This window comes from Martes martes, assembly GCF_963455335.1.
Source record: "Martes martes genome assembly, chromosome: 13".
In the NCBI taxonomy this organism is placed as follows: Eukaryota; Metazoa; Chordata; class Mammalia; order Carnivora; family Mustelidae; genus Martes; species Martes martes.
In genome coordinates, this window is record NC_137901.1 from 83,512,351 (window position 1) to 83,540,059 (window position 27,709).

Genomic DNA, 27,709 nt, shown 5'->3' on the forward strand with positions numbered 1-27,709 from the left:
TGGAAGAAAAGAACCAAAGTCATAAACATCGCTACAAAGTTTGGCAACCATTCTACCAGGGTTCTGGTAGATAGAATATAAACTGTTTAGTTTTAGGCTTTAATTTATGAGTCAGAAGAAAATATAATTTTCTATTAAGTGCATTTTTAAAAAATCACACCTATATTCTGGATTTGTTTTTCCCTTCAACAAAGCCAGTAAGCAAACATATTTGAAAGAAATATATGTATTTTCATTTACTAATATGAGTTGCATTTTTATAAACATATTAAATTTTTTCCCCTTCCTAATTATTTGGATTGGAAAAGGTCAGGATAAGGCACAGGTTTATGTTTTTGCATCTTGCAATTTAATTCGGAAAGAAATATTTCAAAGCACGTAAAAAAAAATTTCTGTATCTGTTTTTAAAAAGCTACTGCTGTATAAAACTGAGGTATAACTTTATTTTTTTAAAGATTTTATTTATTTTATTTATTTTATTTATTTGAAAGAGAAAGACACAGCGAGAGCGGGAACACGAGCAAGAGAAGTAGAAGAGGGGGAAACGGGCTCTGCACTGAGCAGGGAGCCCGACACGGGACTCGATCCCAGGACCCAGGGATCGTGACCTGAGCCGAAGGCAGACGCTTAAAGACTGAGCCACCCAGGTGCCCCTGAAGTATAACTTTAAATGTCCCTTTATGCAATTAGCAAGCATCACAGTAAAGACTGGATATGGCAAGAACCATCAATGGGTGCTAAGTCTAGGGAGAAACTGGGGGGGGAGGGGGCGGGGGCAGGATGGTCTTATACTGTGTCTTCATCAATCACTGCTTAGTTACAAGGGAGAAAATATGGGGTGCCTGGGTGTCTCAATTGGTTAAGCATCTGCCTTTGGCTTAGGTCATGATCCCAGAGTCCTGGGATCAAGGTCCGCATCTGTTTCCTAGCACAATGGGGAGCCTGCTTCTTCCTCTGCCTGCTGCTCCCCCTGTTTGTGCAAGCTCACTCTCTCTCTCTCTCTCTCTCTGACAAATAAATAAATAAAATCTTCACCAAGAAAGAAAAAAAGAGAGAAAATATTATACAAAGGAGAAAGTGGACAAACCCTTAACCAGGTAGTTACTGATAATTAACATCACCAGCTTACATCATGCATCTCGAGATAGGATACTCCAAGAAGGATACAATATCGCCTACATAGTACTCTGGCTGAAATCTAGTAATGATGAAACAGACAAACTCAAAATGAGAAATATTTTATTTTAAAAGCGGAAGGGGGAGAGATCGCTAGCATAAAAGACAAAAGGTTGTAGAAGTACTCCGGATTAAAGAGATCTAACAACTAAATACAACTGAATCCCGTACTAGAAGAGGGGAAAAAATGCTATAAAGGACATGATTGGCTCAATTGGCACAGCTGGAATACAACAGGTTAGATAAAAGGATTATTACCAGGGTGCCTGGGTGGCTCAGTGGGTTAAAGCCTCTGCCTTTGGCTCAGGTCATGATCTCAGGGTCCTGGGATGGAGCCCCGCATTGGGCTCTCTGCTCAGCAGGGAGCCTGCTTCCCTCTCTCTCTGCCTGCTTCTCTGCCTACTTGTGATCTCTGCCTGTCAAATAAATAAGTAAAATCCTTTAAAAGAAAAAAGGATTATTACCAATGGTAAAATTACTAGTGAAAAATTTTAAAAGATGGGGTGCCTGGGTGGCTCAGGCAGGTAAGTGTCTGCCGTCAGCTCAGGTCATGATCCCAGGGTCCTGGGATCGAGCCCCATGTCAGGCTCCCTGCTCAGTGGGGAGCCTGTTTCTCCCTCTCCCTCTGCCTACTTGTTTTCTCTCTCTCTTTCTCTCTCTCTCTGTTAAATAAATAAAAATCTTTTTTAAAAAAGATAACTTTATTCTTAGAAAATAAACACTGAAGTATTTAGGAGCAAAGGGCTACAATCTATGTAATTTATCTTCAAATTTTGAAGAAAAAAAGTATACAATGTTATATATGTGTATTTACACACACACACACACACACACACACAATGTGAAGCAAATGGGATGGGAAGTTAACAGTTGTGAATCTGGGTAAATGGTATTCCATCCATATGCATGTTCTTTGCATTATTCTTATTCTTGTAATTTTTCTCAAAGTTTAAAACAAATTCCAAGTAAAGTTAAAAATTATTTTTAAATTTTCTGAAAAATCCATTTGCTCAAGACACCAGCATGATTCCCATCATCAGTAAGTTATCCATCCTTATCCCTGAAGCTGGCTATACTAGGTCCCAAAAAGGGATGGCAGGGAGAAGACAGAGATGAGAACTTACATGGAGAGAGAGTATGGGGACAGAAAGAAGACAGATTTACAGTTTTACTACCAATAATATTATATATTTAAATAAGAACTTACAAATTATGAAATCAAGAAGATCTCTCCACGCTTATTACAAAGGCTTTTTTTCAGCAATTGCGAACCAGTTCCGATAGCAAGACCAAAATAATTTTGTATTGGCTATCATACTTTAAGGCTGGTTAAAATTACGGCAACATTTACTGAATGCCATGTGCCAATGTAACCATTACATTCTCCTATTTACTTCTAAAAGTTTCTAAAGCAGGATCTAAACCCACAGCTTGTCTTATTGTAACCACATGTTCTCACCTTTGCATGTTTCACAGAAATAACGCTTACATAGAGTATCCTGCTGGTGCTGAGGGTGCAAAAGATATTATAAATTGACTTCCACTGCGGAACGTGTATGTAAACACCACTCTACCCATCACGTAGATTGGCAAGAGATAAGGCCAACGGTTGTCTCTTTACCCCTTTATTAAATAAACTCTATTATCTCCTTTACAACTTACAATTATACCGATCATGTTATTAAGAATGAACAGAGGAGGGTGATGTTTACAAGGGAAACTGTAACCAGCATTTAACACAAAGACCGGACAGAGCAAGGGCTTAATAAACATTGGCTATCACCTTTGTTATCATTATTATTACTGGTGGAAGACAGCAGGAAAGATACTTCTCAGGCGTAATTATGTCAGTATCACACAGGCCATTCTGACATATGTATCATTTACGTTACACTGCCTTTTAATAAGCTTAACTTCAGGGTTCAGGGGCTATCCCTACACTACTTCAAATAGCATATAATTAGAAATTAAGAAGTTCTAGTCCATAACCTACCTACTTGAGAGCTTTTATTTTAAATTCTTCTTCCTTAGCAATTTTTTCAAAAAGCACTGGTAATCACCAAAAACTTGTTCCCACTTACATTTAATATTTGTGTTCAGTCACTGAGAATTCTGTGATGTGTAGCATGCTTATTACTACTAAGGAGAAGTTGGAGTTCACTCCATCCCTTAGAATTAGGGAGGGTAAAGACAAACAGTAGAATTAATATTATGAGGCTGGCCTCAAGGATTATGAACAATTGTAATATTAGGTACTGAGGCCACACATCTCGAAGTCTGGCCCCATTTCCCACCTGGTGTGAATGTAAGCAGTAGAGGTTAGTCTAACCCCCCCCAAAAAAAGCAGCAAAAATGCATCTACATTACCTGAAAAGATGGGAAAATGCAAATTAGCAGAACTCCATTTGAATTTATCAACAAAGTGATTAATACCAGGGGTCCAAGGGTATCAGATGAGAAGAAACAGATACATTTCCAGTCCTCCCATGTACATACTAGGCATTTAATTAATGGCTGTTGACGGAATGAAACTGGGGGGGCTGGATAAAAAAAAAAACAGGTAGGATAAGACATCGGGAGGAGGGAAGTAGAGAAAAAGTCACATGGGGAAGGAAGAGGGAAGGAAAAGTGTCCCCCTTCTGCTCATTCTAACATATGCAAACCTGCTGCCCCTGACAACCCCTTCTAACTGGCCACCTTCTGGCGTTATTACTTAATAAGGGTCTCAGGTCACACATGGCCTAGGCAGGTACCACCCATCTCTTCCAAGGAGTTGAAAGCATGTGTGCACACGCGCACACACATATACACCACCACTTGTGAGAAAGAGCCACAAATCCATGTCCAAAACAAAATGCCTAAAACACAGGAGCCTGAGAGAGCTTGAAGAACCAAAAGACAGAATCCCTGCCTGCAGGGGAGTTTACAAATCCAAACAATTTGCTAGGAAATCACACCAGGAATCTAGATAACCACCCACCTCCCTACCCCCAACCCTCCCTGTCCGGTGAAGGCAGATTCTGCAAAGCCTTAGCTCTCTGAGGATAGGAACTTATTTATGTCAAGTGAGTCTTAAAAAAAAAAATGCTGATGAACCAAAAAGAAAATACAATGATGCTGAATATTTTGTTTTATCTATGCACCCTCTTCCCCCAGTGGTGTGGGGAAACAGTCAAGCAGGCCAATAATTTCAGGAACTTATTCTTATTCAAGGCTGCCATGCTAAGAAGAGAATTTAAACCAGGGATCCAAAGTCTAATTTCGGTTTCTTGACTAAATATAAAGTGACACTGGGTATATCTTTCTTACCAGCTGCTCTGAAAAAATCATTATCTTCATCCTTGGGGAGAAAGTTTATAGTTTGGTACTTGCTGCAGATTATAAGAATATTCCTCTTTTCTAATTAAATTTTAATATCCTATAGGAAAAGGGTACGTCACGAAGAAAGGGCAGTCAATGGGGATAAGCAGTCTAAGTAACAGAAGCTAGAAAAAAGTTGTTGAGGCAGCTTTTTAATGGTAGCGGATAGCTCTGTCTTTATGACACCTTCTCATGGAGCTTCAGTGCTTAGCACCACGGCTCTGACCACAAGGCAACAAAAGCAAACTGCCTCTGAAAGTCTTTCTACAAACGGCTTCTACCTTAGTTCAAAGCCTCTCTCTCACTTGTCTGCTCTCCCTGAGTCCACTCGTGTCTCCTACAATCCTTCCTTCCCAGTAGCCAGAGGGATATTTTTAAACTGACCAGCTCATGCCACTCCCCTGATCACATCCTTCTATGGCTTTACGCCGCTCTTAAAATACAATCCAAGCTCCTCGCCATGGTCCACATGACCCTCGAAGACCTCATAAGGTCCTGTGTGGTCCAGTCCCCACCTACCTCCCCAGCGTCCTCAGTATGCTCCCTTCTGCTCTAAAGTGCTCCAAGAACTTCCCCCACCTCAGCCCTTCCACACTCACTGTTTCCCAACACCTGAACACCGAGGGCCTAGCACAGCACCTGGCACACAGTAATCCCACAAGAATAGTTCTTGAGTGAGTGGATCAATGTTTCATTAGAATGGTTCCATGGGGAGGGCCTGGGTGGCTCAGATGGTTAAGCATCTGCCTTCAGCTCAGGCCATGATCTCCAGTTCGTGGGATCAAGCCCCATGTCGGGCTCCCAGCTCAGCAGGGAGTCTGCTTCTATCCCTCCCTCTGCCTCTCTCCCTGCTTGTGCTCTCTCTCTCAAAGGAATAAATAAGATATTTTAAAAAGAAGAAGAAGAAGAATGGTTCCATGGGAGGATAAAGACTTGCATCTAGAATCCACTACCTTTCCAAGCAACATATCATATGTCTGTATATATTTATGTGTGTATATACAGACTTATACAGTGTATATATATGTATACATGTACATATGTATTCTAAACAGAATATCCTCTCCTGATAAATTTCTATTTCAGTTTGGTACTAGCTTTACCAAACTCATTTGATGCTGGCACACAAGTCTGTCTCCCTCTCCGAATTCAATGCTCCTTGCAACCATGAATAACATCTTCCACATTTCAACGTTGTCAAGGCCCACGGCACATATAAGTTTGCAAAATGCACACAACCCTCCGAATCGCAATAGTGAACTGAGATCCCATTTAGGGAGTTTGAATCCAGTTCAGGGTATTAAAGCCTTGGCCGCAGTCCACAACTCCCACAGAGCGTGAGCATTTGCCTTGTCTTAAAGGTAAGGCAGTATCTGCCTAGTCTTAGAAATGTCAGCATCGGATGGCAAGTGCTGTCTGTTTCCCAGAGGGAAAGAGGAATAAGGACAGTATCCTATTGTTCTATAGCTACCTAACAAAGTACACTAAGGCCCACTAGTAACAATCACAAACTTGAGCTGGCTCTGCTTTTTCAGGATCTTGTGTGTTCTCCAAGTCTCTGCACTGACCATGCGCAAGAAGGGTAAGAAATCTTAGCAGTAGCCCCTGCCTTTGAGCAGTTCTGGCCAAAACCCGGAGCTGACATCGGGACACAACATTAATAAAGTCATCCCAGTCGCAACTGGGAAGGCGAAGGCCTGTTAATTTTCAGCAAGGCAAGTTTCCTTACTTCCCCAGGAGAGAAACCAACATGGCCACCAGGGAGAGCCTGGGACAAAACGTACTTGACCAGCAACAGATAAACCAAAAAGCCTGGAGTCTGAGAACAAGCTAAACGTTCCTCTCCTCTCGGCTCAAGTCACCGTACATCATCTTTCAGAAGAACAAAAGCAAATGTAGGGGCGCCTGGGTGGCTCAGTCAGTTAAGCGTCTGCCTTCGGCTCTGGTCATGATCCCAGGATCCTGGCATCGAGTCCCATGTTGGGCTCCCTGCTCGGCGGGAAGCCTGCTTCTCCCTCTCTCTCCCTCTGCTGCTATCCCTGCTTGTACTCTCTAATAAATAAACAATCCTAAAAAGAAAAAAAGGGAGGGGAGAATGTAAAGGACCTGCCATATGCTGAAAGAGCACCTGGAGAATGCAGGCAATTTTGTCAGCTGAACAAGGCAGAGTGGTGCACACGAGCAACCTCAAAAATCTAAATTCGGTACTGCCACCGCTAAATCACCTGTAGGGGGGTGGGTGGGGAGTCATTTCATTGTTCACTGCCTTCATTTCCCTATTTACGATGTTGAGAAATAGCAGTATACTGAATATGCTGACATTTTAATTACTGAATGCATATAAAATCTAATCTTAAACACACCAAAAGGAATTATTTTGATAATTAGGCAAAACGAAACTGAGAATAATATTGGTCACTCAGGAGTCAACTCCTATGGTCACCTCCTCAGACAGATCATTCCTAAACTCATCAAACTAACATTATCCCCACTTGTTTTGTTTTTTGCCCTCCCAGCAGTTACTACTACCTGAAATTGTAATCTTCATTCGCAGGTTTTTCTTTTCTCTCCCTCTCTCAACCAAATGAATAGCATCTTTGCCAATCTTACTGCTTTATCCTGCCTGGTTCAATAACTATTTGATTGAATTAATACCAAGGTTAAAAATAATTTGAAAAAGAAAAACAAAGCTGGAAGACTAACATTGATCTCAAGCCTTATAATAAAACTACAATAATCAAGACCATGTGAATTGGCATATGGACAGATAAACAGATCAATGAAACAGCATGGATTCCAGAAACAGACCCACATACAAATGGACAACAGATTTTCTACGAAGATACAAATTCAAAAGAAACAGTCTTTTCAACAAACAGTGCTAAAACTGGATATCTATACGCAAAACATATATATGTACGGGTGCACATACATACAAATCTTCACACCTCACCATATACAAAAATTAACTCAAAGTGGATCATAAACCTATTAGAAAACATTTGGGACCTTGGGTTAATTAAGCAAAGATTCCTTAGCATGATCCATTAAAAAAGAAAAAAAACTGAGGGGCACCTGGCTGGCTCAGCCAACAGAGCATGTGACTCTCGATCTCTGGATTGTAAATTCAAGCCCCATGTGGGGTGTAGAGATTACTTAAAAATAAAATCTTTTTAAATTAATTAATTAATCAATTAATTTAATAAAAATAAAAATTGATAAACTGGACTTCATCAAAATTAAAAACCTCTGTTCTTTCTAAAGGGACTATTAAAAAAAAAAAAAAAGAAAAGACAATGGGGCTCAGTCAGTTAAGCATCCAACTCTCGGTTTCGGTTTAGGTCATGATCTCAAAGTTCTGGGATCCAGCCCTGCATCAGGCTCTGCACTCAGAGGGGAGTCTGAGGAATCTGCTTGAAGATTCTCTTCCTCTCCCTCTCCCCACTCATGGGTGTATGGGTGTGTGTGTGTGTGTGTGTGTGTATGTGTGTGTGTGTGAAATACATAAATAAATATTTAAAAAGTGGGGGGGGGCACCTGGGTGGCTCAGTTGGTTAAGCATCTGTCTGCCTTTGGCTCAGGTCATAACTTCAGGGTCCTGGGATGGAGTCCTGAGCCCTGTTCCCTGCTTAGAAAAGAGTCTGCTTCTCCCTCACTCTCTTGCCCACCACCCCCACTTATGCGTGTGCACTCTCTCTCTCAAATAAATAAAATCTTAAAAAAAAAAAAAAAAACAAAGATGAAAGACAAACCACAGACTAAGAGAAAATATTTGCAATTCCGATAAAGGACTTGTTTCCAGAATAAAGAATTCTTTTTTTTTTTTTAAGATTTTATTTATTTATTTGACAGAGAGAGCAAGAGAGGGCAGAAGCACGGAGGGAGAGGAAGAAGCGGGCTCCCTGCTGAGCAGAGTCTGACCCAAGGGTTCAGATCCCAGGACTTTGAGATCATGACCTGAGCCAAAGACAGATCCTTAACTGACTGAGCCACCCGGGTGCCCCTGGAATAAAGAATTCTTGAATCTCAATTAAAAAAAAAAAAACCAAAAACTGAATAAAAATGGGGGAAAATATTTGATCAAATAGACATGTCACCAAAGAAGATATACAGATGGCAAATAAGCACATGAAAAGATGATCAACATCATTAGTCACCAAGGAAAATATGAATTAAAACTACAATGAGGGGGTGCCTGAGTGGCTCTGTCAGTTAAGCATCTGCCTTCAGCTCAGATCATGATCCCAGCGTCCTGGCACCAAGCCCCACATCAGGCTACCTGCTCAAGGGGAGTCTGCTTCTCCCTCTCCTCCCCACTTGTGCTCTCTGTTGCCATCTCTCCCTTTTTGTCAAATAAATAAGTAAAATCTTTTAAAAAAAATAAAAAATGAAAACGACAATGAGGGATGCCTGGGTGGCTCAGTCAGTTAAGTGTCTGTCTTCAGCTCAGGTCATGATCTCAGGGTCTTTACATCTGGCCCTCTGCTCAGCAGGGAGTTTGCTTCTCCCCTGCCCCTGCCCCCATCGCTCATACACATGAGCACTTGCTCTCTCTCAAATAAATTTTAAAAATCTTTAAAAAAGAAAACTACAATGAGATACCATGACAGATCCACTAGAATGGCTAAAATTTAGAAATTGACCATACCAAGTATTGTTAAAGGTGTGGAGTAACTAGAACTCTTATATGCTACTAGTAGGAACATAAATGGTATAACTACTTTGGAAAAGTTTGGCAATTTCTGAAGAAGTTAAATATGCATTAACTGGATGAGCCAGCCATTCCCCCAAGAGGTATTCTGGTAAATACCTCTTGTGCACAAACATTCACAGCAGCTCTATTTGTGATAGCCAAACTCCAGAACATTCCAAATGTTTCCATCAACAGGTAGATGGATAAACAAATGGCAGTACACCCATATGATGGGATATTACCAAGCAATAAAAAGAAATGAACTTTTTGATACATAATACAACATGATGAATCTCAACGTAACTATGCTGAGTATAAGACACCAGACATAAAATTCCATTTATATAAAATTCTAAGATTTGTAAACTAAGGTGTAGTGACAGAAAGCAGAACAGTGGTCCCCTGACAAGGAAGGGATTTAAAAAATCACAAGGAAACATCATACAGGATGATGGACATGTTCATTATCTTCACAATGATGATGGTTTCATGAGTATGTGCATGTGTCCAAACATCAAATTGTATGCTTAAATATATGTAATCTAATGCGTGTCATACCTCAATAAAGCTGGTTAAAGGGGCGCCTGGGTGACTCAGTGGGTTAAGCCTCTGCCTTCGGCTCAGGTCATGATCTCAGGGTCCTGGGATTGAGCCCCACATCAGGCTCTTTGCTTAGTAGGGAGCCTGCTTCCCCCTCTCTCTCTGCCTGCCTTGCTGCCTACTTGTGATCTCTCTGTCAAATAAGTAAATAAAATCTTTAAAAAAAAAAAAAGCTGGTTAAAAATAATAAAACAGACCTGCAATCTGAAAATATAATAAATAATTTCCAGTTACATGTGTTATGTTCACAAGCTGACTTTTTAGGTGGCACGCATTTCTTTTCAATAACATAAGAGGGCCAGAGAAACGGAATGATCTTTGCCACTTGCAGCTTTGGCCATACCCCCAACTTCTCCAATTCTACACTAACAAGCTGGACAATGTAGGGTCTATTACTACCCGGCCCCTTCCCCACTCCCAACCCCCAGTCTTTTTGTCTCCTAAAGAAGCAGATCCTTACTTGTCTGGAAGAGCAGACACAAGGAACAAAAGGTTCAATGACTATTTGACAGATTAAAGAATAGACAACTGTTTTATTTAAAAGCTCCCTAAAGAATTAGAACATTTGAGGCTATACACTGTTCCACTGAAATGCAGTTCTATATTACCCAGATCTGTAAGCACTTGGCCAGGAGACCTGTCCAAATCACTCACTTCCTAAGAGGTTTTGGTTTTGTTTTCTCTCCCTCTTTTCATTCCACAAATAAATAATTTGCAGGTGTATTTTGAGAAGACATTCCCAGGATTTTGAAAATTCTCTCAAATAACCCCAACAGCTTGAAACGGTTTTTCAAATGTCTAAGACAGTGACCACAGCAAGCCAATAAAGGAAAAGACCAAACAATGGGTCTTATGTGTGAATCCTATATAGAGTGGCAATACAAAATAACAGGATCATTTTCTGAAAACAATAGGTCACACTGCAGTTCAACAACAAAATAAGGCTTACAAATGATTAACGATAGTTATAAAATAATAGCAACATGGTGTTTAAACAGTGGGAATTCTGGCTCCACCACTTATTGGTTCAGTGACTTCAGGCAAGCTGCCTAACTTCTGAAAATCAGTTTACTCATCTTTAGAACCAGGATAATAGAAAGAAGAAGAATTCCTCTTCTCATAGGGTTATAGTGAGAATTAAATGTGTTTGACTTACAGTAAGAGCTAAATAAACGTTAGCTATTAGAAGTATTATTACCTTGAACCTGCAAAGGATCTCATTAATTCACTAATCCTCCTTTGACTCTTAGGTGCAAAATCCTGTCATTTATTAGCATGAAACTTCTGAGCCTCAGTTTCCACATCCGTAAAACGGGGGCGATTAATGTTACCTGACTTTCAAGGCTGTGGTTGAGGATTAACTAACAAGAGATAGGGCTCCCTTCCCTCCCATCTCCCAAAGCGAAGACCGCGGAGGAAGGAAATACTTCTAATAGCAGCAGATACAGTCAGTTTTTCCATTTCTGGCACGTGAGAGGTGGGGGGGAACGGAGGTGCAAAGAGCCACATAAAGGGGTCAAGTTCCCGAGTGAAGCCCCCAAACGCACGCGGGAGGCAGAGTGACCCAGAGCGGCTCGACTGTCGGGGGCCCGGCCCCGCGCAACTCCCTCCTCTCCCCTCCCGCGTCCCGAGCCGAGGAGCCTCCCCAAGTGAGCGGGGTTATTTCGGAATCACCATGAGGCAATTCTCATGAGGCAATGGGTCAGGAATGCGGCGCCGAGCCGGGCCGCTGGCGTCCGCGGTTCCCTGGGCGGCTCTACCTGCCCGCGTCCTGACGGGCATCCCCAGGGCTGCGGGAGCCGGAACTCGGGGAGGCAGGAAATGAATGGGGACCCGAGAGGTGGGGGCGCGGTGGCGCCGGGCCCCCGGGCCCGGGAGAACGAGAAGTTGGGAGGGAGACTGCCCCCCGCGACCCTGAGCGGGAGTCCGAAGCCCGGCCGGGGCGCCCCCTCCCGGGCGGGGCTGATCGAACGCGGCGGGGGCCGGGCCGAGGCCCGGGCCGGGCCCTCGGGGCTCCTCACCTCCGCGATGTCATGTTCCTCCCGCCCTCCGGCTCCGCGACGGACCCGCTCCTTGCTCAGGCTCTGCTGGGCCCGGTCACATCGGGCTGGCCCGAGGGAGGCCCGCTCGGGACCGGACAGGGAGGCAGAGCCAGCCGGCCGCGCGCAGACCCCCCTCCAGGCCTGGGGATCCCGGAGACTGTGCAGCCGCCCCCCAAGCCCGGTTCGCTCCTCCTCCTCCCCCGCCTATCCCCACCGGCGCTACCGTGACGTCACCCCGCGCGACGCCCGCCGCCACTTCCTGCTCCCACTCCGCCCGAGACTGAGCGGCGGCTGGTAATGGCAGTTCATAGTCTCCGTGGAGCCGCCGCGACGCAGTTAGGAAAGCACTTGCACCCTCCTTTAGACCTGGGCTGCAAGGCGCGCGCGCGGCGCCCTCACTACTGACCGCATTCCCACGAAGCGATTGCATTCGCTCCCACCGTGTCAATTTTCATCCCTGCCCTGAGGGCCAATTCGAATTTCATTCATTTTATTCCACCATCTCCGCTCCACTTTTCAGCTGTGTAACCTTAGGAAAGTTCCTGAGCGTCAGTTGCTGAGTCTCTGAGCTTCAGTGTTCTCCATTTCTTCACTTGTAAAGCGAAGATGGTAATTGTATTCTCTTCATAGGATTATTATGGGGATTAAATATGCAAAATGCTTAGAACTCGGCCTGACCTATTTAATAAGTCCTTTGTGATTGTTACCTGGATTATCATGATAATTAAACATCTGTTGAATGTTTTCTTTCTGGTAGGCACTGTTTAAAACTATGGGGATACAAAAAAAAAACACAATGGGGATATGGTAGTGAACTAAAGACAAAAATCCCTGCTAAAACACTCAAGAAAATACTGTATTTCCGTCTTCCTTTCTTTTCCCCATACCCCTTTATATTTTCACTTTTTAAAGATTTTTATTTATTTATTTTAGAGAGAGAGAATACCAAGTAGACTCCTCGCTGAGCCCATCAAGGGGCTGGATCCCACAACCATGAGATCATGGCCTGAGCAGAAACCAAGAGTTGGGCACTCCACCAAGAGTGGATGCTCCACTGACTGCCCTACCACCAGGTATCCCTTATCTTTTTTTTAAGATTTATTTATTTATTTATTTATTTATTTGAGAGAGAGAGAGAGAATCTCAAGCAGACTCCATGCTGAGTGGTGGGCTCCACTGGAGAGTCAGTCTCCCAACCCTAGCCTAAGCCAGGAATTGGATCTTAATCCACTGCACCATCCAGGCACCCCTATATTCCATCTTCAATAGAGTAGTTAGGTAAGTCTTCACTGAGGATCACAATCTGAGTACAGATCTGATCCTAGAATAGTCAGTGGAAATGACTCTGGCAAATAGCATTTCAAGCATAGGGAGAGGCAAGTTCAAAAGCCCTGCCTCCTGTATTCCAGAAACTATGACAAGCTCTTTGACTGGAGGGGCAAAGGGAGACCAGTAGGAGATGGGGTGAGAACAGAATAGAGATCATCTGGGGTCCTATAGGCTATTTAAAAGAACGGTAAAATAGAGGGCCATTGAAAGATTTTTAGCAAAGAAGGAATATATTCTGCGTTTTGAAATTAAAAATAATAAAGTAAGGGTACTCTGGGAGAATCAGATCAAGAGAGCAAGTCTGAAAACAGACTAGTTCAGAATACTGTAATATTCCAGACTAGAGATGATGGTGGCTCAGACCAGAATGAGAAGCTAGAGCCTTTACCTGATGAATGTCCTTGTGATTCATTAAAGGCCACAGATCTAGTAAGTGGCAGAGTCAGAATTCGAACCCACATCTATGTAGCTCCAGAATCTTTATTTTTATTTCCTCCCAATGCTCCCCACCTCATTCCTAAAAAGAGAACTCCAGTCCTCTAATATAAGGTGCTGACTCCCTAAGCCTTGGTGATACCAAAAAAAAAAAAAAAAAATCCTGACAAAACTTATCGTTAATATATGTCAGTTTAATTTAGATAATAGACCTTCAACAAGCAGTTGCCCACCCTATTTCTTTCCAGACCCCCTAAAAGTCCTGGCCCTCTAGATGACTCAAACAGCACTGACTGAGGTTAGGCCTGCAGGCTTGCCCTTTCTAACCCATTCTCCACCAGATAAAAAGAGTAATCTAAAATGCAAAAGTAGTCACCCCCTGCATTGAATACTTCAATGGCTACTTATTGCTCTTAGGATGAAATCACAAAAAAAAATTTAACAATTCAGTCTGGTCCCTCACTTACCTCACCAGCCCCTCTTCCCAGGACTCTGTGACCCAGACATGCTGAATGACCTTCAGTTCCCCTCAATATATGAAGCTTTCTTGCCGCTCAGTATCTTTACACAATCTACTCCCTCTCCCTGGAGGTTTATTTCTCACCTCCTTCCTCATGAACTCTAATCTATGTCTCAGATCTCAGACTAGAAGTCATCTCCTCTGGGACAGGAAGACTTACCTGATCCTCCCAGTCCAGGTTAGATGGTCCCCAAGACACCTATCCTAGCTTAGAACTGAACACAGTCCACTATAAATCTAAGAAACAGTACTATGTGGGGGTTAAGTTCTTGATCTCCAAAGCTCAGCCTGCCTACTTGGCTATCCAGAGGCAAATCACTTGACTTCTCTGCGTCTCAGTTTCCTTCTTGAAAAAAATGGAGGGGTCCGTGTTACCGCAGGTAGGTGGTGAAGCATGAAATATATTCCCCTGGGGGCGCCTGGGTGGCTCAGTTTGTTCAGTGTCTAACTTCGGCTCAGGTCATGATCCCAGGGTCCACCTGCTTGTGCACTTGCTCTCTCTCTGTCAAATAAATAAATAAAATCTTTTAAAAAGAGAGGGAGAGATTTGCTATTTATGAAGTACTTAGCGCTGGCCACATAAGTAGTTGCTAAATGCTGGTTATCATTTGTCTCTTTTCCAAAATAAACTGTGATCTCTTTGAATGCAGAAACCATTGCTTCCCCACTCTTTCCTATATTCTATACAGGCTGCACCAAGAATGATCTTTTGAGAGTACAAATCTAATCATGTCATTCTCCTGTTCTATGAGGGAGTTCAAAACCTGTAGCATTAAATGAAAACCTTGCATTAGCACATCAGGCCCTTCTAAATATGAACAGTGCCTACCTGTTCAACTTCATTTACTCCCACTCCCTCACATAATCTCAGAGTTTCCAAAGCCCTCTTGTTGTTTCTTGCATCTCTGTCTTCCTAAATTGAGTTCTTTCTGTCTGGAACACCCTTTAAGCCCATCTCCAACTGGAAAACTAAGCATCAGGCAAGATTCAGCTCTAACTCAATCAGCTCCTCCAGGAAACATTTCTCCGCACACACCCCTCAAACACTTCCTGAGAATAAAATAGAGGCACCCTGCCTATGCTTTGGGGGCTGCCTAGTCATCCCTCTAAAGCCCCTAACAGTTTAACATCACTGTTGGTCAATTCTTCTGTCTCTTCCCCTAGATCATGAGTTCCTTTTAGAACAAAGTCATTGTCTTTTTTTTTTTTTTCAATATTTTATTTATTTACTTGAGAGAGAGAGCATGAGAGAGGAGAAGGTCAGAGGGAGAAGCAGACTCCCCATGGAGCTGGGAGCCCAATGCGGGACTCGATCCCGGGACTCTGGGATCATGACCTGAGCCGAAGGCAGTCACTTAACCAACCGAGCCACCCAGGTGCCCCAAAGTCATTGTCTTCTTCTACTTTATTTTATATATATATATTTTTAAACAGGCTCCATGCCCAATGTGTGGCTTGAACTCATGACCCTGAGATCAAGAGTTACATGATCCACTGACTGAGCCAGCAAGGCACCCCCTTCTTCATCTTTATATGCCCAGAGTCTAGTACAGTGCCTGGTTTAGAACAGGCTTACGAAATGTTCATTTAGGAAAAAAAAAAAGAGGTATTCATTGAGACATATTTTTATTTTATTTCTTTCTCAACCACAAAAGCAATACAAATTCCTTGCAACAAACTTTATAAAAACAGTAATTTTCCCGGCTTCTCATGTATACATATTGTCAACTCAAACCCCCACCAGTGTTAATGGTTTGATATGTATTCTTTCACTTTTCTCTATACCTATAGAAATACACACACATGTATACCTCACACACACTCATATAAATAACATATATACAGATTTTGTCTTTTTTTACCTTTTTAATTAAAATTCAACTAATTAATATAATGTATTATTGGTTTCAGAGGTGGAGGTCAGTGATTCATCAGTCTTATATAATACTCATTGCTCATTATATCACATGCCCTCCTTAATGACCATCACCCAGTTACCCCATCACTCCACCACCATCCCATCCAGCAACCCTCAGTTTGTTTCCTATGATTCAGAGTCTCTTACAGTTTCTCTCCCTCTCTGATTTCATCATGTTTTATTTTTCCCTCCCTTCCTCTATGATCTTCTGTTTTATTTCTTAAATTCCACACATCAGTGAGATCATATGATAATTGTCTTTCTCTATTGACTTATTTCACTAGCACAATACCCTCTAGTTCCAAACACACACTTGCAAATGGCAAGATTTCTTTTTTATTATACCTGAGTAGTATTCTCATATACACATATTTATATATATCTCACATCTTACTGATCCATTCATCTGTCATTGGACATCTGGACTCTTTCCGTAGTTTGACTATTGTGGACATCGCTGCTATAAACCTTGGGGTGCAGGTGCCACTTCAGATCACTACATTTGTATCTTTGGGGTAGATACCAAGTAGTGCAATTGCCAGGTCGTAGGGTAGCTCTATTTTCAACTTTTTGAGGAACCTCCATACTGTTTTGCAGAGTGGCTACACCAGCTTACATTCCCACCAACAGTGTAGGAGGGTTCCCCTTTCTCCACATCCTTGCCAACATCTGTCCTTTCCTGACTTCCTAATTTTAGCCCTTCTGACTGGTGTAAGATGGTATCTCATTGTGGTTTTGATTTGTATTTCACTGATGCTGAGTGATGTGGATGCAGACTTTTTCATGGGTCTGTTGGCCATCTGGATGTCTTCTTTGGAGAAATGTCTGTTCGTGTCTTCCGCCCATTTCTTGATTGGATTATTTGTTCTTTGGGTGTTGAGCTGGAGAAGTTCTTCATAGATTTTGGATCCTAGCCCTCCAACGGATATGTCATTTGCAAATATCTTCTCCCATCCAATTGGTATTCTTTTGGTTTTGTCGACTGTTTCCTTTGCTGTGCCAAAGCTTTCTATCTTGATGAGGTCCCAATACTTCATATTTGCCTTTGTTTCCCTTGCCTTTGGAGATGTGTCTAGCAAGAATTTGCTGTGGCCAAAGTCACAGAGGTTGCTGTCTCTATTCTCCCCTAAGATTTTGATGGATTCCCGTCTCACATTAAGGTCTCTCATCCATTTTAAGTCTGTTTTTGTGTATGGTATAAGAAAGTGGTCGTTTCCTTCCTCTGCATGTGGCCGTCCAATTTTCCCAACACCATTTGTTGAAGAGACTGTCTTTTTTCCGTTGGATATTCTTCTCCTGCCTTAGTTGCAGATTAGTTGACCATAGAGTTGAAGGTCCATATCTGGATTCTCTATTCTGTTCCATTGATCTGTGTGTCTGTTTTTGTGCCAGTACCATACTGTCTTGATGATGACAGCTTTGTAATAGAGCTTGAAGTCTGGAATTGTGACGCCACCAGCTTTGCTTTTCTTTTTCAACATTCCTTTAGCTACTCGGGGTCTTTTCTGGTTCTATACAAATTTCAGGATTATTTGTCCCAGCTCTGTGAAAAAAGTTGATGGTATTTTGATAGGGATTGCATTGAATATGTGATCGCTCTAGGTAGCATAGACATTTTTAACAATATTTGTTCTTCCAATCCATGAGCATGGAATGTTTTTCCATTTCTTTGTATCTTCTCAATTTCTTTCATGACTGTTCTATAGTTATAGATCTGAGTACAGATCTTTTGCCTCTTTGGTTAGGTTTATTTCTAGGTTTCTTCTGGTTTTGGGTGCCATTGTAAATGGGATCAACTTCTTAATTTCTCTTTCTTTTGTCTCATGGTTATAGAAATGCAACTGATTTCTGTGCATTGATTTTATATCCTGCCACTTAGCTGAATTCCTGTATGAATTTTATCAATTTTAGGGTGGAGTCTTTTGGGTTTTCTACATAGAGCATGAGTCATCTGCAGAGAGTGAGAGTTTGACTTCTTCTTTATGGATTCAGGTGCCTTTTATTTCTTTTTGTTGTCTGATTGCTGAGGCTAGGCCTTCTAGTACTATGTTGAACAGCAGTAGTGATAGTGGACATCCCTGCTGTGTTCCTGACCTTAGGGGAAAAGCTCTCAGCTTTTCCCTACTGAGGATGATATTGGCTGTGGGCTTTTTGTGTATGGCTTTTATGATATTGAGTCCTCTATCCCTACACTGTGAAGAGTTTTAACCAAGGAAAGATGCTGTCACATGCTTTGTCCAGTGCTTTTTCTGCATCTATTGAGAGGATCCTATATTTCTTGTCCTTTCTTTTATTTTGCTTAAAGATTTTATTTATTTAGGGGTGCTTGGGTGGCTTAGTCAGTTATGATCCCAGGTCATGATCCCAGGGTCCTGGGATTGAACCTCACATCAGGCTCCTTGCTCAGCAGCGAGCCTGTTTCTCCCTCTCCCGCCTCTCCTGCTTGTGTTCCCTCTCTCGCTGTGTCTCTCTCTGTCAAATAAATAAATAAAATATTTTTTTAAAAAAGATTTTATTTATTTATTTAGCAGAGAGATAGAGAGCACAAGTAGATAGAGTGACAGTCAGAGTGAGAGGGAGAAGCAGGTTCTCTGCTAAACAGAGACCCCGACGCAGGGCTCGATCCCAGGACCCTGGGATCATGACCTGAACCAAAAACACCCACTTAACCAAATGAGCCACCCAGGCACTCTTTGTCCTTTCTTTTATTAATGTGTTGTAGATTGGTGGATGTTGAACCATCCTTGCAGTCCAGGAGTAAATCCCTCTTGGTCATGGTGAATAATCCTTTTAATGAACTATTGGATCCTAATGGCTTCTATCTTGATGAGAATGTTTACATCCATGTTCATCAGGGATCTTTGTCTGTAATTCTCTTTTTTGCTGGGGTCTTTATCTGATTTTGGGATCAAGGTAATGCTGGCCTCGTAGAAAGAGTTTGGAAGTTTTCTTTCCATTACCATTTTTTGGAACAGCTTCATAACTATAGATACTAGTTCTTTAAATGTTTGGTAGAATTCCCCTGGGAAGCCATCTGACCTTGGGCTCTTGTTTGTTGGGAGATTTTTGATGACTGCTTCAGTTTCCTTGCTGGCTATCAGTCTGTTCAGGTTTTCTTTTTTTTTTTTAAGATTTTATTTATTTATTTGACAGAGAGAGTGAGAGACACAAGCAGGCAGAGCAGTAGAGGGAGAGGGAGAAGCAGGCTCCACACTGAGCAGGGAGCCCGATGTGGGGCTCAGTCCCAGGACCCTGGGATCATGACCCGAGCCGAAGGCAGTCTCTTAACCAACTGAGCCACCCGGGTGCCCCTGTTCAGGTTTTCTCTTTCTTCCTGTTTCAGGTTTGGTAGTTCATATATCTCTAGGAATGCATCCATTTCTGCCAGATCACCTGATTTATTGGCAAACAGTTGCTCATAATATGTTCTTGTATTGTTTGTATTTCTCTGGTGTTGGTTCTGATCCCTCCTCTTTCATTTATGATTTTATTTATTCAGGTCCTTTCTCTTCTCTTTTTGATAAGTTCTGCCAGGCATTTATCGATCTTATTAATCATCCAAAGAACCAGCTCCTAGTTTCATTGATCTGTTCTATTGTCCTTTTGGTTTCTATTTCATTGATTTCTGCTCTAATCTTTATTAATTATCTTCTCCTGCTGAGTTTAGGCTTTATTTGCTCTTTTTTCTCCAGCTCCTTTACATGTAAATTTAAGTTGTGTGTTTGAGATCTTTCTTGTTTCTTGAGAAAGGCTTGTATTGCTATATACTACCGTCTTAGGACCGCCTTTGCTATACCCCAAAGGTTTTGAACAGTTATGTTTTCATTTTCATTTGTTTCCATGAATTTTTTAATTCTTCTTTAATTCCCAGCTGGCCCATTCATTCTTTAGTAGGATGCTCTTTAACCTCCATGTATTTGAGTTCTTTCCAAATTTATTCTTGTGATTGAGTTCCAGTTTCAAAGCATTGTGCTCTGAAAATATGCAAGAGAATGATCCCAATTTTTCATACTGGTTGAGACCTGATTTGTGACCTAGTATGTGATCTATTCTGGAGAATGTTCCATGTGCACTTGAGAAGAATGTGTATTCTGCTGCTTTAAGATGGAGTTTTCTGAATACATCTCTGAAGTCCTTCTGGCCCAGTGTGTCATTCAAAGCCCTTGTTTCTTTGTTGATCTTCTGCTTAGATGATCTGTCCATTGCAGTGGGAGGCGGGTGTTAAAGCCCGCCTACTATAATTGTATTATTATTAATGTGTTTCTTTAATTTTATTATTAATTGGCTTATATAATTGGCTGCTCCCATGTTAGGGGCATAAATATTTACAATTGTTAGATCTTCTTGTTGGATATACCCTTTAATTATGATATAGTGTCCTTCCTCATCTCTTATTACAATATTTGGTTTAAAATCTAATTTGTCTAATATAAGAATTGCCACCCCAGCTTTCCTTTGATGTCTATTAGCATGATGAATGGCTTTCCATCCCCTCACTTTCAATGTCTTTGGGTATAAAATGAATCTCTTGCAGATAGCATGTCAATGGGTCTTGCTTCTTTATCCAATCTGATACCATGTGTCTTTTGATTGGAACATCTAGCCCATTTATATTCAGAATAACTATTGAGAGTTATGAATTTGGTGTCATTGTATTACCTGTAAAGTCCCTGTTTCTGTATATTGTCTCTGTTCCTTTCTGGTCTGTGTTACTTTTGGGTTCTCTCTTCACTTAAGGGATCCCTTTTAATATTTCTTGTGGGGCTGGTTAGGTGATCACAGATTCTTTTAGTTTCTGTTTGTCCTGGAAGCTTTTTATCTCTCCTTCTGTTTTAAACAACATCCTAGCTGGATAAAGTATTCTTGGCTGCATACGGTTCTCATTTAGCACCATGAATATATCATGCCAGTCCTTTCTGGCCTATCAGGTCTCTGTGGATAGGTCTCCTGCCAGTCTAATGTTTCTAACCTTGTAGCTAATGGACCTCTTGTCCCGAGTTGCTTTCGGGATTTTCTCTTTATTGGTGAGATTTGCAAGTTTCAGGATTATATGTTGGGGTGTTGACCTATTTTTATTGATTTTGAGGAGGCTTCTCTGTGCCTCCTGGAGTTGAATGCCTGTTTCCTTCCCTGAATTAGGGAAGTTCTCCATTATAATTTGCTCCAATTTATCTTCTGCCCCTCTCTCCCCCCTCTCTTTCCTCTTCTTCTGGGATCCCAATTAGTCTAATATTGTTTTGTTTTATGGTTTCACTTATCTCTCAAATTCTCCCCTCATGATCCCTTAGTTGTTTATTTCTCTTTTTCTCAGCTTCTTCATTCTCCATCATTTGGTCTTCTATATCATTTATTCTTTCTTCTGCCTCATCTATCCTAGCAGTTAGGCCTCCATTTTTTATTGCATCTCATTAATAGCCTTTTTTTTTACTTGATTAGATTATAATTAGATTTTTTTAAATCTTTTATTTAATTTTAATTTTAATTAGATTTTAATCTTTAATAAGATTTTAATCTTTTATTTCTCTAGAAAGGGATTCTCTAGTGTCTTCTCTGCTTTTACCAAGCCCAGCTAATATCTTTATAATCGTTATTCTGAATTCTAGTTCCGACATCTTACTTATGACCATACTGATTAGGTCCCTGGCAGTCAGTACTAACTCTTGTTCTCTTTTTTGAGATGAGTTTTTCCATCTTGTCATATTTGCAGAAAGTGTACGCTTTTGCAGCAATTCTTTTCTTAGATCTCTGGTTGAGTTTGCAGGTGGTCAGAATGATGTGATAGCTATCTAGCTGAATTCCTGGGACCAAACAAGACTAAGGTCTCCTCCTCCTTGACCATCCTGGACTCCTCCAGGATTTTTTTTTCCTATTCTGTTTTTTAAACAAGCTCATAATATGTGTCTGTATTTATGGATTAATAATATGTATGAATCCATTATTTTTATTATAATAAAAGTTTAAAAATTAAGTTTGTATATTTATATGCATATATAATCACAATAATAATAATAATATTATTTATTATTTAATATTATTAAATAATATATTATTCAATATATTATTATTTATTATATATTATATATTATTATATAATATATAATATATATAATATATATATTATTATATATTAATATAATAATATATTATTTAATATATTATTTTATTATTAAATAATATATTATTTAATATATTATTATATTAAATAATAAAATATTAATTATTTAATATAATTATTTGATTATAATAATAAAATAATAATAAATAATAATAATAATAAAATAAATAATAATAAAATTAAAAAGTTTAAAAATTAAGTTTGTATATTTATATGCATATATAATCACAAAGACTGTATACTTTTGTGACTTCATTTTTCCTCTTAATATGTAGTAAATATCCCTAAACCAGCATTTTTGTCCAATGTAAATGTAATATGAGCCATATATGCAATATTAAATGTTACAGTATTTAGAGGCACCTGGGTGGCTCAGTGGGTGAGGCCTCTGCCTTTGGCTCAGGTCATGATCTCAGGGTCCTGGAACTGAGCCCTGCATCAGGCTCTCTGCTCAGCAGGGAGCCTGCTTCCTCTCTCTCTCTGCCTGCCTCTCTGCCTTCCTGTGCTCTCTCTCTCTGTCAAATAAACAAATAAAATCCTCAAAAAATAAATAAACAAATAAATAATTTTATTTGATTTTATATTTTATTTAATTTTATTTAGTTAAATTAATAAAATAATTTTAATTTAATAGTTTAAATAAAATATTTTTATTGAATTTTAATTTATTAATAAATAAATGTTATAGTATTCACACTTTAAAAAGTAAAAAGGGGTATAATCAGTGAAATATGTTTATCTCAATATATCAAGATATTATCATTCAACACAAATCAATAAGTATAAAAATTAATGGGGTACCTTAAATTCTTGTTTTCTTATTAAGCTTTCAAAGTCCAGTGTGTATTTTACCCTTACAGCACATCTCAGTGTGAATGGGCTACATTTCCAATGCTCCATAACCACCTTTGGCTAATGCTACTGTATAGACAACACACTTATATGGAAGTCATTCTTTCCCATTGCTGCATAATATTCTGTAGAATGGATATACATTTTTAGTCCACTTCTGTTAATGGAAATTCAGATTATTTCTAGAGTTTGGGGGTGGGGAGTTTCACTGAAAATAGTGTTTCCTTGAGTTCTCTTTTATTTTTTAAAGATTTTATTTTTGAGTAACTCTGCACCCAATGTGGGGCTCAGCCTCACAACCCCAACATCAAGAGTTGCATGCTCTACTGACTGAGCCAGCCAGGCACCCCTTCATCAACTTTCTTTCTTTTCATTTTTTAAAAGATTTTATTTATTTATTTGAGAGGGAGAGAGAGAGAGAGAACGAAGGGGGGGTGGGGCAGAGAGAGAGGGAGAAGCAGACTCCCTACTGAGCAAGGAGACAGACATGGGGCTCAATCCCAGGACCCTGGGATCATGACCTGAACAGAAGGCAAAGGCTTAGCCACCTGAGCCAGGTGCCCCTTTCCCTCTTTTTTTTTTTTTTTTTAAGATTTATTCATTTTAGAGAGAGGAGGGGCAGAGGAAGAGAATCTTCAAGCAGACTCCCCGCTGAGTGCAGAGCCTGACACAGGGCTCAATTTCATGATCCATAAGCTCATAACCTGAGCCAAAACTGAGATTGAATGCTTAGCCAACTGAGCCATCCAGGCACCTTCCCTGAACTTTTTTATGAGAAAATTCAGTGAATGAGTGAATCACTATGTTGATCTTAACTTAGGGAGGTATTATCAATGTTGTCAATATTGTTCCAATCCTGTGTGTACATATTTTAAAGATTTTATTTATTTATTTGTGAGTGAGCAAGAGAAAGCACAATGGGAAGGGGAGAGGGAGAAACAGAAGCTGACTCCCGCTGAGCAGGGGAGCCTGATGTGGGGACACCAAGATCATGACCTGAGCCAAAATCAGATGCTTAACTGGCTAAGCCACCCAGGAGCCCCCATCCCCATTTTAAAAACAAGAAAACTCATGTGCAGAAGCTTGTCATAAGATCATGTATCAAGTGAGCTCCAGGTTACAAGGTCAGTACCCTCTCTGTGGCATAACTGCCTGCTGATTTTGTCTTTCTATGGCACCAAGAGGTAGGATTCAATGTACCTGTGTGACATTGGGTAAATCATTTATTATAAATGAGTTTCAGTTCTTTCATCTTAAATCCCTTCTTCAGGGGCACCTGGGTGGCTCAGTCGGTTGAGGGTCTGACTCCTGATGTTGGCTCAGATCATAATCTCAGGGTCATGGAATAGAGCCCTGCTTAGAGCCCCACATGGGGCTTCGTGCTCAGAGGGGAGTCTGCTGGTCCCTCTCCCTCCCTCTCTGCCCCTCCTGTAGTCTAAAATAATAAATAAAATCTTCAAAAAGGTTGCCCTGAGGCTTAAAATGATTTAGCCTCTGCAAAAATGTCTGCTTTGTAATTAATGAAGCACTGGACAAATTTAAGAGCATTTTATATATGGCAAAACTAGATGCTTGATAATAATGTTTACTTTGTAACTAATACATTGACAATATTTTGTCCAAGTAATTTTGCAGTACCACAACGAAACACAAGAGGGGGTTCGTTTATGTTTTTATTTCAGTGGCAGATCATTTAACATATTGGTGCATTTACTACATGAAAGTTTATGAAATTCTAATTTTTTAGGGACTTAAGTGAGCAACTCTGCACTTCATTCATTCCAATACACTTTCGGTTTTTTTTCCGAAGTGACTGTTTTCTGAAGTGACTGTTTTTAGGAGGTGTTTTGCTCAGGAAGCTGAACAAGTAAAGCTGCTGACATTCCCATTCTTTTTTTTTTTTTTTAACAGTTTTTTTATTTATTTATTTTTTAAAAAAGATTTTATTTATTCATTTGTCAGAGAGAGTGAGCACAGGCAGACAGAGAGGCAGGCAGAGGCAGAGGGAGAAGCAGGCTCCCCGCTGAGCAAGGAGCCCGATGTGGGACTCAATCCCAAGACCCTGGGATCATGACTTGAGCTGAAGGCAGCTGCCCAACCAACTGAGCCACCCAGGCATCCCTTTTTTTTTTTTTAGATGTTTATTTACTTATTTGACAGACAGAGATTACAAGTAGGCAGAGAGGCAGGCAGAGAGAGAGGAAGGGAAGCAGGCTCCCCACTGACCAGAGAGCCCAACGCGGGGCTCGATCCCAGAACCCTGGGATCATGACCTGAGCCGAAGGCAGAGGCTTTAACCCACTGAGCCACCCAGGTGCCCTGACATTCCTATTCTTAAGAAAGAGCAGTCCCCAAGCTTTTCCTTGGAACTATTACAGGCCCAGACAATGAATAATCCTACACTGGCATCACATACAGCCTCCTTAATTTGCTTGGAAGGAAGACAGACTCGTTTAGAAGCCACATGTTTCAGCAGGCATAGCCAGTCTGCATTCACTGTAGTCTGAAAGGTTCCACGGAAATCTCTGAGGCCTTCTGAGACATTTGATCACTACATTTGTATCTGCAGTCATCCAGAATGGGAAACGGCTACATGATTCCCAGGGGACACAGCCACAAAGCCAGTGATTTGGATCTGAAGAAAATCAAGGTGAAAAGCTCTCACCACCGGCAACAAGCAAATGAAAGAGAATGGAAAATTCAGGCCAAAAGGTGTCACATATGTGGACATGTTGCCTTAAGGGCTTGGATGCAGTAAAAAATGATAAGATATAGTATTTTGTTTGTTTTGCAAAAGTAATAAGTATACTTCTTCTTAATTCTAATATGAGCAAAGAACTCTCTTTTTCATCTTCATTGGTCATTGTTTTAATCTTTATATATGGATGGTTAAAAGTGCAACCCCTGAAATCAGATCCCTGTTATGAATAAGTTACTTGACCTCTTTGAGCTGCAGATTCCTCTTAATAATATCCTTCGTATGTTGTTGAGAGGATTGAATGAAATAAAGCAAGGCATATAACACGGGTTCTAACCACATAGCATACAGTACTGTTTTTATTATCCCTGCTACATAAACATTAGCAGAATATTTGGCACCTGGTAGGATCTCACCAACAACTATGATGTTGATGTTGATGACAGTGGTGTCATGCAGGGGTTGGGGGGCAGGTGATGATAACAAGAACTAACATTTATTTAGCACTTACCATGCATCAAATACTGTTCTTCGTGATTTTGTGTATAGTGACTCATTAACCTTCCCAACAACCCTGTGGAGCAGGTAATATTGTTTTTTTTTTTTCTTTTCTAAGATCTTATTTATTTATTTGCGAGAGAGAGAGAGCGTGCACAAGCAGGGGGAGGGGCAGAGGGAGAGGGAGAAGCAGACTCACCACTGAGCAGGGAGCCCCACATTAGGCTGGATCTCAGAACCCTGAGATCATGTCCCTAGTCCAAGGCAGATGCTTAACCGAATGAGCCACCCAGGCACACTGGCAGGTCATATTGTTATCCTCACTTTAGAAATGAAGAAACTGGGGGTGCCTGAATGCCTTAGTTGGTTAAGCATCTGATTCTTGATTTCAGCTGAAGTCAGCTCCTCCCCCTCACTCATGCTCGCTCTTTCTCAAGCAAATAAATTCAATTGAATCTTTTTCTTTAAAAAGGAAATGAAGAAAGCAGTACAACACCTGAAACTAATGTAACATTGTGTGTCAACTATACTTTGATAAATAAAATAAAGTAAAACAAAATTTCCAAAAGAAAAGAAAAGAAATGAAGTACAAAGTAACCAGAAATGCTTGTAGAAGGGATGAACAAGCATGCTCTTATATGTTTCCAGGCCTCTTGCATTTATTTTTCCAGTTACCACTTTCACCTGCCAAATTTGTATTTACTCTTCCAAATCCAACACAAAACCCAACTCTTTTGCAAAACTTCCAAAATCTCCCAGAAGAAATAGCTTATAATTATTCATTTTTTTCTGTTTGTTTTTCCTTTGAATGTGTGTTCTTTGAGAACAGGAATATATTTTATTCATTTAATTTTTTAACTTTTTTTTGAGATTTTATTTATTTATTTGACAGAGAGATCACAAGTAGGCAGAGAAGCAGGCAGAGGGGAAAGGGGGAAGTAGGCTCCCTGCTCAGCAGAGAGCCTGATGTGGGGCTCGATCTCAGGACCCTGGGTTCATGACCTGAGCTGAAGGCAGACGCTTAACCCACTGAGCCACACAGGAGCCCCTTATTTTTTAACTTTTTAAAAAGAATTTGTTTTAAGTAATCTCTACACCCAATGTGGGGCTTGACCTCAACAACCCCAGGATCAAGAGTTACATGATCTACCAATTCTGTCCTTTCTGACTCTCGGCCATTGATCATAGGCTATAGTCTGAATAAGGGATGTAGGTATTAGGTCAATTGCAGAGAAAACGTCCATGAAAGGTTCCCAACTAGCCTTTAATAGGAAAGATGTCGCTTTTTTTTGGAATTTGGTCTTTCATCTCTCTCTCCCCTCTTTTTTTTTTCTTCTAAAATTTATTTATTTGACAGAGAGAGAGATTACAAGTAGGCAGAGAGGCAGGCAGAGAGAGAGGGAGAAGCAGGCTCCCCGCTGATCAGAGAGCCCGACGTGGGGCTCGATTCCAGGACCCTGAGATCATGACCTG

General features: G+C 40.7%; 1 protein-coding gene and 1 long non-coding RNA gene across 2 annotated transcripts in view; one reads left to right on the top strand and one right to left on the bottom strand.

The window, feature by feature from the left end:
- PTPN11 (protein tyrosine phosphatase non-receptor type 11) overlaps positions 1-12,092 on the bottom strand; it is an 80,560-nt gene extending 68,468 nt beyond the window's left edge. Inside the window, exon 1 of the mRNA XM_080821919.1 lies at positions 11,851-12,092. Within this exon, the coding sequence (XP_080678045.1) occupies positions 11,851-11,864 (14 nt within the window). The 5' untranslated portion in view covers positions 11,865-12,092. The remainder of the gene's footprint in view (positions 1-11,850) is intronic.
- Positions 12,093-12,137: 45 nt separating this feature from the next.
- LOC308354182 lies at positions 12,138-26,772 on the top strand. The gene is made up of 3 exons (XR_013967850.1): positions 12,138-12,480; positions 12,805-12,944; positions 25,610-26,772. It is a non-coding gene; the product is annotated as an uncharacterized lncRNA (long non-coding RNA).
- The last annotated feature ends 937 nt before the right edge of the window (positions 26,773-27,709 follow it).